The following is a 13,506-nucleotide window of genomic DNA, read 5'->3' as shown; positions in this document are numbered from 1 at the left end:
TCCGTCGATATTTCACGTCGATGCGCAATAAAACGACTTTCCGTTAACTGCCGTATCATGCACCCGAGACTGCGAAATGATTAGACGAAGGATAGAGCGCTCGATCGATGGAACGTACTATTATATATTTCCGAAATGCTTGCCGTCGCAAGTTAGATCGATGAATTATACATGCGCTGGATGCAACTTTATTTCCCGCGACGCCACATTCTAGTGCCTCTTAATTCCTCTTTAAGACATTTAACGCATTCGGTGCCATTGCATGGGTGGGGATGTGCAGCGAGAACTCAATCGTGCAGAAATTTGAATAAGACCGATAACAAGACGGTGAAAGGGGTCGGTTCGTTACTGTCGATGATTCAGTGGATACCGCGACATCATAAAACGAAGCATAATGTAATTTTGCATTCCACTTTCAGCTCGTCAATGTATACGTGCTCTATTCGATGAAATGTCTGCCGGAATAACGGTGTTTCATTTCATTTAATTGAGTACGAGGGTAAATTTCAACAATATCAATTTCATGTCTGCCATGGCTTCGTCGTATAGCTTAATTAAATTTTCTTTTACAATTTATATAACGTGCTACAGAATCGAAAACTTGAAAGGAAACTGCTCGTTGCACGTATTCGCGACGTCCGTGGTCGTGGACATCATGCTATTGAAGAAAATGTTAGCTCCAGTGTAATTAAAACGTTTTATTTTTAACGTAGACATTCTACGATACAGAAACCAAAGTTTTAATTGTTCGAAAGTTTTAATTGAAAATGTGAATTTGCGGGAAAGTCCATTGTCCGATCATAAGAATTTTCTTGGTAGCGAATGTGGAATGCGTCGAGTAGCCAAGAAAGTTCCAAAGAAATTGATTAAACTAGTCGTCTTCGACTTTTATTGTCTTTTAGCTAATTCACTAAATGGCTGTTTAGTTAATCGAGACAGAGATTAAATAAATCAAGGGTTATTATTTCTTCGTCAAACAAGTTTACACTTAAACATGCGAAACATTACTTTTCATAATTGCAGAGTATGCATGCTCTATTATAACACTAGATTTACCGAACCCGTCAAAACGACGGGTCACTAATTTTTTAATTTACGATTAGACATATCGTAAGTATGACTTTATGATAACTCATAAATATACATTTAAGAGTTATTACAATAACACTTGTTAAAAATCAGATTCAATGTCTCATTATTACTTTTATAAACTAATATAAAAACAGTTGTTTTTTGTGCTCCGTAAATCTAGTGTTAATAATGAATTCTCGGTTATCTAATATTTACGCGTATAGATCATTGAATTACCGCGTGGCATTTTCGATCACGTTGCTTCTGAAAATCAAAACTGTCATTCCGGCGAGATGAAGTCAATAGACGCTTACAATTTAAATTTCATCGATTTCCAATCTTCTAGATTCATTCATGCCATGTTATGCGAAGTAAAATTTGTTATTTATTGGAAAATATGTTTCATCACTGTGTCATCAGTAGCCAACAAAGGAGTTGAAGGTTATGTTCGCGTTGAAAGGTCGAGGCAGCGTTATTTGGTGAGCTTCTGTAAAGTGAAAATTCCGGTTGCTATAGGATCCGGCTGGAAAAGACCCGGTTTGATCAATGGGAAAGCTAATTCATTTAGAGAAACGCGTCGAGTGTACGAGAGTTTCCATTGGCCGCAGAATGTTTAATGTATGGTGGCTTTCTATCTGAAATTCTCAGACGACCACGCTGAATTTAGATCCGCTGCAGATCTTAAAATGGCTGTACCTAAGATAACGGTTTCCTTGGGCAGCACTTTTTTTCACTCTAATGCGAAACGTTATCTGGCGAGCTCCTATTGCGGCATTGGAACAGCACTATGAATTCCAGCACGCGCGCTCCGCGTAAACTTAAACGCGTATTTCCTGGCAATCGCGACTGCAAGATGTGTTAAATTTGTTGACAAAGAAGAAAAGGACTGATGTCCAATGGTATTTTCACCGGGCAAATTCGGAACATAGAAGCTTCCAAATTAGGTGTATGCTCTTTTCGAATTTCTCTTTATTTGTACGTGGTTTTCGAAATATTTTCCATGATTTTGGAAATTAAATCAAAATTAATTTAAAATGGAATATTATAATCGTTATAACTAGAGTGCGGATATCATGCACACGTGGCAAAAATGGATAGGTGAAACATAAAAGAGGGAAAACATTGAAAGAAACTAAGAATGGTGTAGCAATCTCAACTTATTAAAATTATTTAAGAAAGAAATAAAATTGCAATTGGTTCCTATGTCAGGTAACCGATGCAGACATTTTTCATTTTGCATAAAGATTCGCAGTCTAATTATGTCCATAAAAAATCATTCTATGTGAACAATTAAAAAAGTGACTAAAATTTCTATGTACATTTAATACGTTTGCTATTTATGGTTCCTTAAGAAATTCTCTTGAACTCATGGACACTATTTCAAAGGATACATACATTAGCGGGAACAAAATTCCTTAAAATTATTATTACAAGATTTCATGGCTATTGATGTTTTATTTTGATGTTATTAACATTATTTTTAATAATGTTTAATTTTCATTTCTCTGGATCTAATCATTTTCAAGATAATTGATTCAATAAATCTCCACCCACACATTAGGTACAGTATTTTTGTCCCATCAATTTTCGTTGAAGGCCACAAAAATTTGTATAATCGATGCCAAATCATACCGATGTACTAAAATCGTAATATTCAAATTACTAGTTCAAAAATTGAAGTTCAAACTACTCGAATTTTCCCAGAATTCGGTGAATCTTTACAACTCAACTTTTGAGCTTTAATAATACTAAAATATGCATTCCAAAAAATAATCTAATAATTGCATAACTTGTCAATCGTGTGGCAGAATTATCGCATTCGTTGCTCCTATTACTACAAAGATCGTTGTATTTATTTTTAAGCCAAAAGTACAAAATCAGAAAAAATAATAACGTGCACAGAATTCCCATAATGTGCAAAGTTTGTGCTTATAATTACTAGTTGCGAGTGAACAAAAATGTTGTAAATCTCATCTGTTGTAATTATTTGATTAAGTTACACACACATGGGCAGTAGGGCAATTTTTAGACTGTATTAAACAGGATCCTAGAATAATTTCGAATTATTAACAGATTGACAGCACGAACATGCGAGCAGAAATGTTTAAGTCATAATAAACGAACAGAAACTGCAAAATATAGCTGTAAAGCGGTGAAAAATAGAGAATAACGGAGAAAAGCAATAAAAATGATAAAAACGTTTTAAAATATTACTTTGTGAATTGAAATCAAAATCAAAGAATTGCAGTCGAAAAAACGCAGTCAAAAGGGCTAGAAAAAAATTCTTGTTAAGCTCCAACGAAATGTATAGCAGCATTCAAATCTCTTCAATCGAAAAAAATACAGAAAGCAGCAAAAATGCGTGAAAAGCTATTGAAACGGCACATAAGCAGAACGAATTTTTCCGTTGTATTTGGCCTGAATAAGTACAAATATGCGAACCAAAATGTTTAAATCATCGCGATTACGCAAAAACCACGATATGTTGTAGCTGCAGAAGGATGAATACGCTTGAAAATCTTTCTTTTTAAATGAAACAAAAAGAAGAAGACGTATTTTATGAAGTTCTATCGAATTCTGCAAGAAAGTACAAACCGAAGATCGTCAAGGTTATGTCACGAATCCGTATTTCATGAAGTTCTATCGAATTATGCAAGAAAATTCAAATCAAATATCGTCAATCAAAAAAGAAAAACAGAAGTGTAGTGAGTCCTATAGGGGGTGACGACGCTAAGGGAGTGGAAGTCATTCGGAAAAGGTTCCAGGAAGAGTTTAAGCGTTTCACGTCTTTTTGGATTGTGGCATGCGAAGAAGTGCAAGTCATAAAGCCAACCCCTGCTCGTGCTAGTATTCGTAACAGACATTATACTACCTACGTACATCGTACTATTTCGAAGAATGACTTTAAGTGCGAGTGTACCAAAAGTTTCGCGAGGGTGTCCTCGTAAACCGGTAAGAGATGGCTTCAAGGTGACGGCAGGAAGCGAAACGTGTTTCCAACTCCTCCACAACCCCCTTGTTTCTCTCTCTCTCTCTCTCTCTCTCTTTCTCTCTACATGACCCTCTCTCCCCCTCGCTCTTACTTTGCTTGCTCTGTTCCTCCAGCTCGTACGCTTCTTTCTTGGTGTGTTAACTTTCTCCCCTCGCTTGCTTTCATTGGCGAGGTAAAGTCGACGAGATTTTCACCGAACGACCGTCCGTCCACACGTTTAGATGTCTTCGTGCACGTCGACGAACTTGCCCGCTTCACTATTGACAGATCCTGCAGAGGAATATTGTTCCGTAGCTTATTACGAACACTAAACAGCGATAGTATATTGCATACGGTCTTTCGAGAACACTTATGGATAAACTACTCCAGCGAATTGCCAAAAGTGTTGGTTTGATTGGACGTGATTGAAATATCCCAATTACTTCCTTGTTAACACTTAATCCTTAATCGCCCACCATTTCTGCAACTAAACGCGTCCTTTGTTGGCAAATTGACACAATGGTGAAAAATGAATAAGATGTAACGATAAATAATCGACTAATACATGATGTGGGAAAGATTTACTTTTTTCACTTGTAAGTGTTTGTTTGATGTGTTATTCAAAAATGATGAGGAAAAGAATTAACATCCACGGTAAGAATATTTGCTTTACGTCACAATTCCATGAATTATATAAAAATCGGAATGAACAATGAATGTCATCGACAAGCGTTACATTGTTTCGAAAATCATGTATAATAGAAGTAAAATACTTATATCGTAAATGTACATTGATGGTAATAAAAATACGTTATTCATTATAATGTTTAAAATTTAAATCTAGTGACATTTGATAAACGATACAGCATAACAGAATACTTAATGTCATCCGCTCATTGAGTATCGAATGAAGAAATGTGGTATTACTTTCAATGTAAGAAAAATAGTATAGCATTTCTGCGTTGCAGCATTGTTCGCGTGTCTGACCATTGCTCGATTATTCCACTTAGAATGCATCACTGGCTGCAGCTAGTACAATCTTCCATAAATCATATCAATATATCAGTTTTTCTTAGTAACATACTATATTTCTATTATTGTTTTACGTATTTTCAACATTCGTAATTACTATTTTTCCATTAAAAATATGTATCAGGACAAGCATATTTGTTAGTGTCATCTGTTCGATAAGACAATCAATAAAGAGACTGAAATCAGTTTCGCAGTGTTATTAATAATGAATAAAATAATTGAATGATGATGAATAAAATAATTTATTCACTTTCTCAAGAATTCTTCGCCAGTCAGAATCTGATAAGAATTTATGATTAGATATATCGACTGATTGATCGACAGTCTGTTAAAGCATTCTCTGTACTTTCCCTTGGTCCCGTGAATCTGAATCACGAACCTAATTTTACCATCGGACAGGGAAAAGTGGATAATCTTTTTAACCGGTCGACCTAGAAATGATTTAAAACTATTCTCGTACGAAATAAATGTAACAACCTTTTCCAAATTCCACAATCTATTCTGAACACAAAAATGTTACGGACTGATCAATCACACGCACAAAGGACAAAACACTGAAACGTGTATGTTCTGTACAATTGTATAGAATTTACATTATTTACATTACATATTACAGTTGTATATATATTTCCCAATATAATTTGCTCCTTGTTGTCCAATGGGTGCACGAATGAAACGCATAATTATTTACATTAAGAGCACACAGCTCTTCTCACAGAGAAATGTCAAAGATCAGTTAGAAAATTATCACACAGATGGATCAAAATACTAAACTTTTTAATTTTTAGTTTAGGATCGCTGAATTCGTCGCAAAGTGAAAATTGTATTAACCATCGATTAAATCAAATTCCATTTCTGTTCTTTCGACAAAATATTATAAACCAATCACCGTGGACATCCGATATCGATAGCGCTCTCCTCGCGTCAAACATCATCAATCGTCCGAAAAAGAGAAAACGGTAAAAAAAAAGGAAAGAAAGAAGGGAAGACCAGTCACGTAAACGTGCAAAGTGTCATCAAAGCAAACTGCGCGTCGAAACGGCTGGCTGGTCGGTCGAGAGTAGAGCGTCGGCTTCTCTTGGTCGTCTATCAGTCCTAAGGGGGACTTTCGCGGTTGGATTCCTTAGAGCAGTGGCAGAACCTATGTCTACGTGTGTTTTTCGCTATCCTGGGAACGTGTCTTTCGTATGAGGAAGGCGGGTCCTATGGTTCGCGATGGCGGAGGGCACGTGAACCTGGACGGGCGCATGCGAACCAACCCTAAAGCTCACGGCAATCGAGAAAGGATGCTTGGTTCTCTCCGTTCCACCCCTTGGCCGCGTCTTTCTCCCGCCAGCCGACCGGCATACCACCGCCGTCATCCCCGTTCTCACCCTCGCGGTTCAGTCTCGTCGCTGGTGAGCCGGGTAGCCCGCTTCAACGCCAGTCCGCTCCGAGATTCCGGCGCGTATCGTACCCTCCTCGTCGCGGCGTTCACGCCAAGTCTAGATGGATGTCGCTGAACCGCGTTCCCGTCTCGGCGATTTACGTCGTCGCGCAGCTGCTCCTCGCCCGTTCATCCTTCGTGGAAGGTCAGTGACAAAGAACACCCAGCAAAGAGCCAGCCTCGGTTCGCTAGGCTGCACGCGAGCGAGTCCGTCGAGTAGCACGTACGAGGATGACGCCAGTGACACGTGTGACTCGTCAGCGTGCAGACGACGAACCCTGGACAAGGACGCGGACGCGCGATCGTCGATGTGCCCAGAGTTAGCTAGCCCTGTCGTCCAGTGGCGTCACGGGACTCTATTCCCTGACATTTCTATGCCGCGCGTGATTCCGAGCTCCGACTCAAGTGGATGCACCGTGATCGCGTTTCCGCTTCCATTCGATTGTTCTCGCCTGTGTACGTGGGAACTGCATGCTCTCCAGTGAACACATGGATACCGAAGGATACACCTAAGTCTGCTGGACTGTTTCTTTCCTGTCGCGGCGACGACACGTGTAACGCGCCTCTTGAGCCCCGGATTTCGGCCGTAGCGCGGCTCGATGTAATAATCGCACGGGGATTTCAATTACCGCGAGAGCGCTGCTTCCGGTCCTTTATCCCGGAGCGGAGCCGGCAGCCGCATTCCGGTCGCTCATCCAATCTCCGAAATGAGTTTCATACTTCGACCAGATTGTTCGGAACCGGAGACCGCGGGATTAATCGGACGCTGCCGTTAAAAGGCAAACCATCAACGGCACACAAGCTTATTGCATTCGATTTATCGGGCGCGCGACGCGTGTAAATGCTCCAGGAAACGTCGTCCCCTCGTTAGGAGCCACTCCGCGTTATCTGCCATTGGATCCTCCGCGGAGTTCGCCGTTGTCCCGGAGACACCAGCCAGGATATCTCGTTTCGTCGTTTCACGTTCGGGGTCGCGATTTCTCTCGTCGACGTGCGATTATCCCTCGATATCGCGGTACATTATTTATCCTGCCTTCCCTCGTGGCTCCCCTACCAGCCCGGCTCGCCAGTCCCCCGTTCGCCACCACGATCAGCCATAAAAACGTCGAATTTCCGGAGAGGCGAGAAACCGTGGAACGGGCCAGAAAACTTTTGTCCGTATCCAGAGGTTTCTGGCGCTACGCTTGCCCTCTGACAATAAGGAATGGCAGGGGAGGCGACTGCTCGCGAAGCTTTCTGCCTTTTTCATCCTCCCGTTTTCTCTTCCTCCTTCTTCCACCATTTCCCACTTTCTCACGTTCGTTTCCTCGATTTCTCCTCCTTCGCCGCTTTTCTAGCCTATTCGGGATAGAATAGTTCTCACTCATAGACCGGAAATCTGCTCGCGGCCGTTGCCAAAAAATCGCTGGCATCGTAACGATGCTCATTTAATTTGGGGTCAACAAATGCCACCGGATACTATATTTCTGAGGGAGTCGTCCTGTTTGCCTACTCGCTCGACCGCGAAAATGGTTTCAATGACCGGGAAGTGATTTTTAGAACCTCCTTCCTTGTTAGCTCGTGTCTTGGTGTGCTTGGTTCTCGATGAGCTAGATTGCGAGGGAAAATGATGATCGTGTGTTCAAATTGCTGTGTCCGAGGCTTGTGCACGAGTGACACAATTCTTTCTTATTAACACTAGATTTACGGAACCTGTCAAAATGATGGGTCACTAATTTTTGAATTTACGATTATTTATATCGTAAAGATACATTTATGATTTTTATTTATTCAATTTATGTGTTACTCACGGCAAATGTTACAGTAACGCTTGTTCAAAAAATCAGAATAAATGTCTTATTGTTGCTTTTATAAACTAATATAAAACAGCTGCTTCTTGTGCTCCATAAATCTAATGTTAAACATGAAAGCTCATTTTGATTAGAATCTATTAAGTAAGCTAATCTTCGTTAACATCTTAGCAATTGATAGAATAAATCTTGCCTTTTTGAATACACTATATTATGAAACTAGTTGTTCTGATTTTATATGACTTTTATGAACGCCAATGTGGTAGTTGACGCGTAAATATTGGAAAAATAGAATTTTGCTTCGACCTTAAAGAAACGACTGATCAATACTGATGGATAAATAATTACGGTCGATGGTCTTACGTAAAGGAAGGATAAGCAAAAGTGATTACATTCTTGTTAATAATTTCGATGCAATTGTTGTTTACTATATTGATCGGCGTTCATATCATCGTTCTAAATAACTGCTTTTGTGACTCGACAATGCTTGTTGAAATCTGCTGGAAAGCTTTATTGTAAAGCCGATACGATGCCATACGGATAATCCTCGTGTCAATAACTGGGTACTCTGGCACTCTTTTGTAATTTGAGCTTGACGTTTTTCCATACTCCTGTTGAAGAATCGGGAAACCAATTTATACTCCAACTCATTGGATCGTTAAAAATTTGAAGTGCGGTGAAAGTTAGTGAACTTGGAAAACCTTGTAGAAAATTTTCGTCGTTGGTACAAGGGTTAATCACATTTTTAATAAGTGAAAATGTCAAAGTTTCGAAATAGGTCGCTTCAGTTTACCAAGTTTGCAGACCCATTGCCTATTAGGAACTTGGGTGAGCAAGTTCACCGGAAGGAAAACAACATTACAGGTTGTTCTCATCATTGGAGGCTATAAATAAATTGTGGTTGATATTAGTTAATACTCGTTCATGTCTGGCAAAATATGTGAATTTCTGTTTAACTACAGCCGGTGTGAATCGATGTTTGAGCTTTCCATTTATGCAAATATATTCGCGACCCAGGTACAGATAGAACTGTCTGTTTGATCATAAATAACAGTGAAAGTTGTTTAATAAGGATTTCAATAGCGAGAAGCGTGCAGGTATGAAGATAGACACGGATAGAGAATGACAGTGATTCGCACGTCGCGAATGATGTGACAACCGTAACGATGGATATTTTACTGTTTACTTTAACAACAAAGGCAATTCATAGACAAACAGTATGACCGAGAAGAACAAATAATGTCGACGAGAATGTTTTCAAAATCAAGAGGTTTAAGGAAATATCGAATTGCTTGCTGTAACAGTTAGCACGTTACTGAAATCAGATTTAATAGAGAGGAAACTTTTTAAGTATCCTGGAAGAAGGTTTAAAAATTGAAACTTATAATGGAATTTCTCGAGATCTATATTCTCCTTGGTTTGCCGCCGCTATGAATTAGTCCGTCGTGATTGAGTCATTTGAATCGATGCGCAGCGTTGTCTGCGAGGTTCCATTGTACGCAGACTGTATAGCACGAAGCGGACATTAATAAACAAGTACCAAAAGATGTCATTGAGCTCCGAAAATCAGACGAACGACCTATAGCTTTCACAATACTGATTTATTCGCTACTTGTATAACTTTCCCTTGTGCCGCTTATAATAACGACCTCGTTAGAAAGCATATATAAATAAGAGCTTCTTTATTCTCCTATCTTCGCAACATTTTTATTTATTAATTTTTATTACAAATTACACTCAGTAATAATTCATATATTCAATCCTGAGCTGGTGTTTGGACCTTAAGATGAATTTCTCGAATTAATCGTCCATTTAACATTTGCTCGAATTGTAACAGATACTTGCAAATGCAGACTTTCAAAAGACTTACGTGGACTGTATCTCGGTTCGAATAATATCGCTATAGAAGTTACTACGTTATAGCCCAAGTTGCAAAATTTCATCATTCCTTCAGACTTGCAATGAATTTTAACACTTTGACGGTCGCGTCATCCGTATGCGGTTGACGAAATTATTTAAAATTTAATTTTTATGGTGATCCATAAAAATTTCTTAATTTTATTAAGATTCGCAAAAGGTAAGAATATTGAACTAGTAATCGATGTCATATAACTTTTTGCTTCGCACGTTTAATTTAATATTTTGAGATGTCTTCAGCGCGATCGTCAACGTGTTAATGTGCAAACATACTTGTTTTCAGGGTTAAACGAGATCGAAATGTTGCTCCGGTGGATCTTTTGAATAACGATTAATGAGTTTACAATTCGTGTAAATTGAAATGAATCGGGCCTTCTGAATAAAGAACATTTCTCCGCAAATTATTTCCTGTTCGTTCGGCGTGCAATCGCAGGAATTTTATGGATTGATACGAAGTAATATGCGATAGCGATATGAAAAAGTACTCTATTCGTAATGCACTTCACATCAATTACGGTTAAATTCAATATGGGTTTATCGTTTAGCCCGTTGATTTAATGCATCACATGCCGCCCGTATATTAAAGTTCCCTTTCAACGATTTCATTTTATATCGTCCTGCATATCGGATAACACATCACCGGTAATATACAGGCGTTCCTTTGACTTGTTTTGGTTCGCGTTATACAACTGTCTGTCGTCGGCTATAAAACATGGTCGCCAATCGTTCGCGCAGTGTAATATGAAATACTCCCTGATATTCTATAACTAAAGTATTGTGGGATAAATGCGTTTCCGAGTAATTCAATTTAGTGAGTACAATTTATGGAGCAAAATATTTCCAGTAGATATAAATAGCTTCACTTAGACGATAAACTCTGAAAGATTTTGAAATTGAGATGATTAACCCCTCTCTCTCTCTCTCTCTCTCTCTCTCTCTCTCTCTCTCTCTTGACATAGCATTTTCTTCGTAGTTACTGTGATTAGTAATTTTTCGATTGCAATTGTTTCATAGAAAGGAAAGAAAATTTATATTTATTGTGTGCCCAAATTTACTTGAATGCTTAAATATTCATAAAAAGAGATTATAATTTTATGCCAATTTTAAAAGACAGAATAACATTTACGCTCAATTGGTAATTACTAGAAACTTTTACGACGAGTCGGACTCGTCAAAGTACGACAAGGGGTTAATTGACAATCTACTATCATCTATTTCAAGATGTTCGATCTCATATAATTTCTCATTAACCTTTCTTTTTCTTCCTTTCTCTCTCACACATTCATATTCTTGAAGCTAATATATTCATTACAGTTGCTCTCCTATAGTATTACTTCGGAAACATGCATCAAATTATCCTCTCATTGACAATCACGAGTAAACAGCAAGTTCGTACAGCCTATTAATTCTCATTCTCGACATTGGAAGCGTGAATTTCATTATGAGTTTCGAAAGTTTAAGGACTTCGAATATTTAATTCGTTAGCGTCATTATTACAGGACATCGAAGTGGATAATTCGCAGTTACTTTTCTAAATAACAGATTTTCAAAGGAATATAAAAACAATTCCAAAATATTCGGTTCGTATTTATACTATTTGCATTCTTGAACCAGTTACTCATTCTTTAATCTCCACATCTTGAACACACTGCGAAGTATCATTTTTATTGAATGCTACTCCAAAATTGAATTCAAGTGTCATCAATAATATAAACATTAACATCATAATAGGATAGAAAGGCTGTCCATACCCGCCTCAACTTTTCCAACTGCATCAAACGCCTTTAGGAGAATATTTTCGTAGGACGATACTATTTAACACTTTATTTACTGGTCGCCTGTTAATAAAGCTTTTAATGACTTAGCTTTGGGTATATAGTAGTTTGATAATTTTCTTTTAAACACTAATTACAAAAAAACTTTTTACATGATATTAATCTTAATCATTTTAATTATGCATGAAAATATTGCCGTTTCTTGCTGTTAATAATAGTTTACAAATAATGAATACTGTCGTTGATCTCCGATTTTAATAAAAGTATTAGGAAGTTGCCAATAGATGAAGCGTTAACCTTCTACGAACTTACATATCTCGAAATATAAAAATATTGTCGGGAAAATTTGCACATAAAAATTAACAAAAAGATTCACAACTTAAAGAAGAAATCGACGTAAAGACGTGATAAAAATCACAGTGCAGAACCTCCTTGATTTCGAAGGGGGACAAACGGAAGCAAAAGTTGTAACCACATTTTGCTTAGAAATGCAATTAGATTAAAAAAGCAGAATTGATCAGTGTGCGATTTCAACGTCAAAATTAAGATATAGAGAGTTAACTGCTCCTCCCCCCTCCCGGAAAAAAGTCACGCAGCAGTATCTCACAATACCACCACAAGCAACCAAAACGCATTACTTACCGTTCAAATATTGTTTCTTTGAATCGTCGTCATTCCCCAGGCCCACAGTCTGCGCGCAAACCTCGGGCCGCGCAATGTTACGTTACACAAAGCACTCTGGCTCTCGCTAGTGCCATCAATTCGGTAAACTTCGCACGCCCGGCCCGGCCAAATTAGAAATTGAACCGCGAGAGAGGCAGGGATTCCATTTTGCGCGCGAAACAATGAAGTTTTCGCGAAGAACGCACCGACGCAAAACCAACCGGTAACGAGACTTCCATTTTATTCCCACTAGTGCTGTTACGTGTTTATCTAATTGTGCAGCCCTATCTCAGTTACCCTGCAAGTTGCGCTCAACTGCTCCCGGCGCTGCGCCGCGCCGCCGAGTCACCAGACGCACTCAGCCAGTCGGGAACTGCCTGAAGACGTTAAGTTTTCGCGCGAGTTGCAAACGGATTCTTGACAGCTCGAACTCTTAATGCCCGTTCACCGTGCCATCCGTCCCGGCACAATTAGGGTTGAAATATACTATTCGGTCTCTCGGTCTCGGTCTCGGTTCGGTAAAATATTGTCATTGATTTGTATCAGAGTGTTCACGCTATGCATGCCGTTCCCGTTCCATTCGAGTTACCGGCAGGCTTCGATCCAACTCGAAGAATATTTGACTAGGGCATATAATTATATTATAATAATTTTATGCTTTGGCCACCCTTGCTCTAGTCAAATATATTTAATTATTATATTATTATAATTATATAATAAATATAATAATTATAATAATTTTATGCTTTGGCCACCCTTGCTCTGGTCAAATATATTATAATAATAATATAATATATATTATTATAATAATATAATTATAATAATTTTATGCTTTGGCCACCCTTGCCCTAGTCAAATATA

General features: G+C 38.5%; 1 protein-coding gene across 5 annotated transcripts in view; it reads left to right on the top strand.

The window, feature by feature from the left end:
* Positions 1-13,506, top strand: part of LOC117225110 (lachesin) — a 409,294-nt gene that overhangs the window by 210,624 nt on the left and 185,164 nt on the right. The window contains exon 1 of one of the 5 annotated variants that reach the window (XM_033478434.2): positions 6,480-6,645. The exons of the other annotated variants lie outside the window; for them this stretch is intronic. Within the exon in view, the coding sequence (XP_033334325.1) occupies positions 6,567-6,645 (79 nt within the window). The 5' untranslated portion in view covers positions 6,480-6,566. Of the gene's footprint in view, positions 1-6,479; positions 6,646-13,506 lie in introns of those variants that run through there. 5 annotated transcript variants of the gene reach the window in all.

Source organism: Megalopta genalis, chromosome 8, assembly GCF_051020955.1.
Source record: "Megalopta genalis isolate 19385.01 chromosome 8, iyMegGena1_principal, whole genome shotgun sequence".
Classification (NCBI taxonomy): Eukaryota; Metazoa; Arthropoda; class Insecta; order Hymenoptera; family Halictidae; genus Megalopta; species Megalopta genalis.
This window is presented reverse-complemented; position numbering and strand designations above follow the sequence as displayed.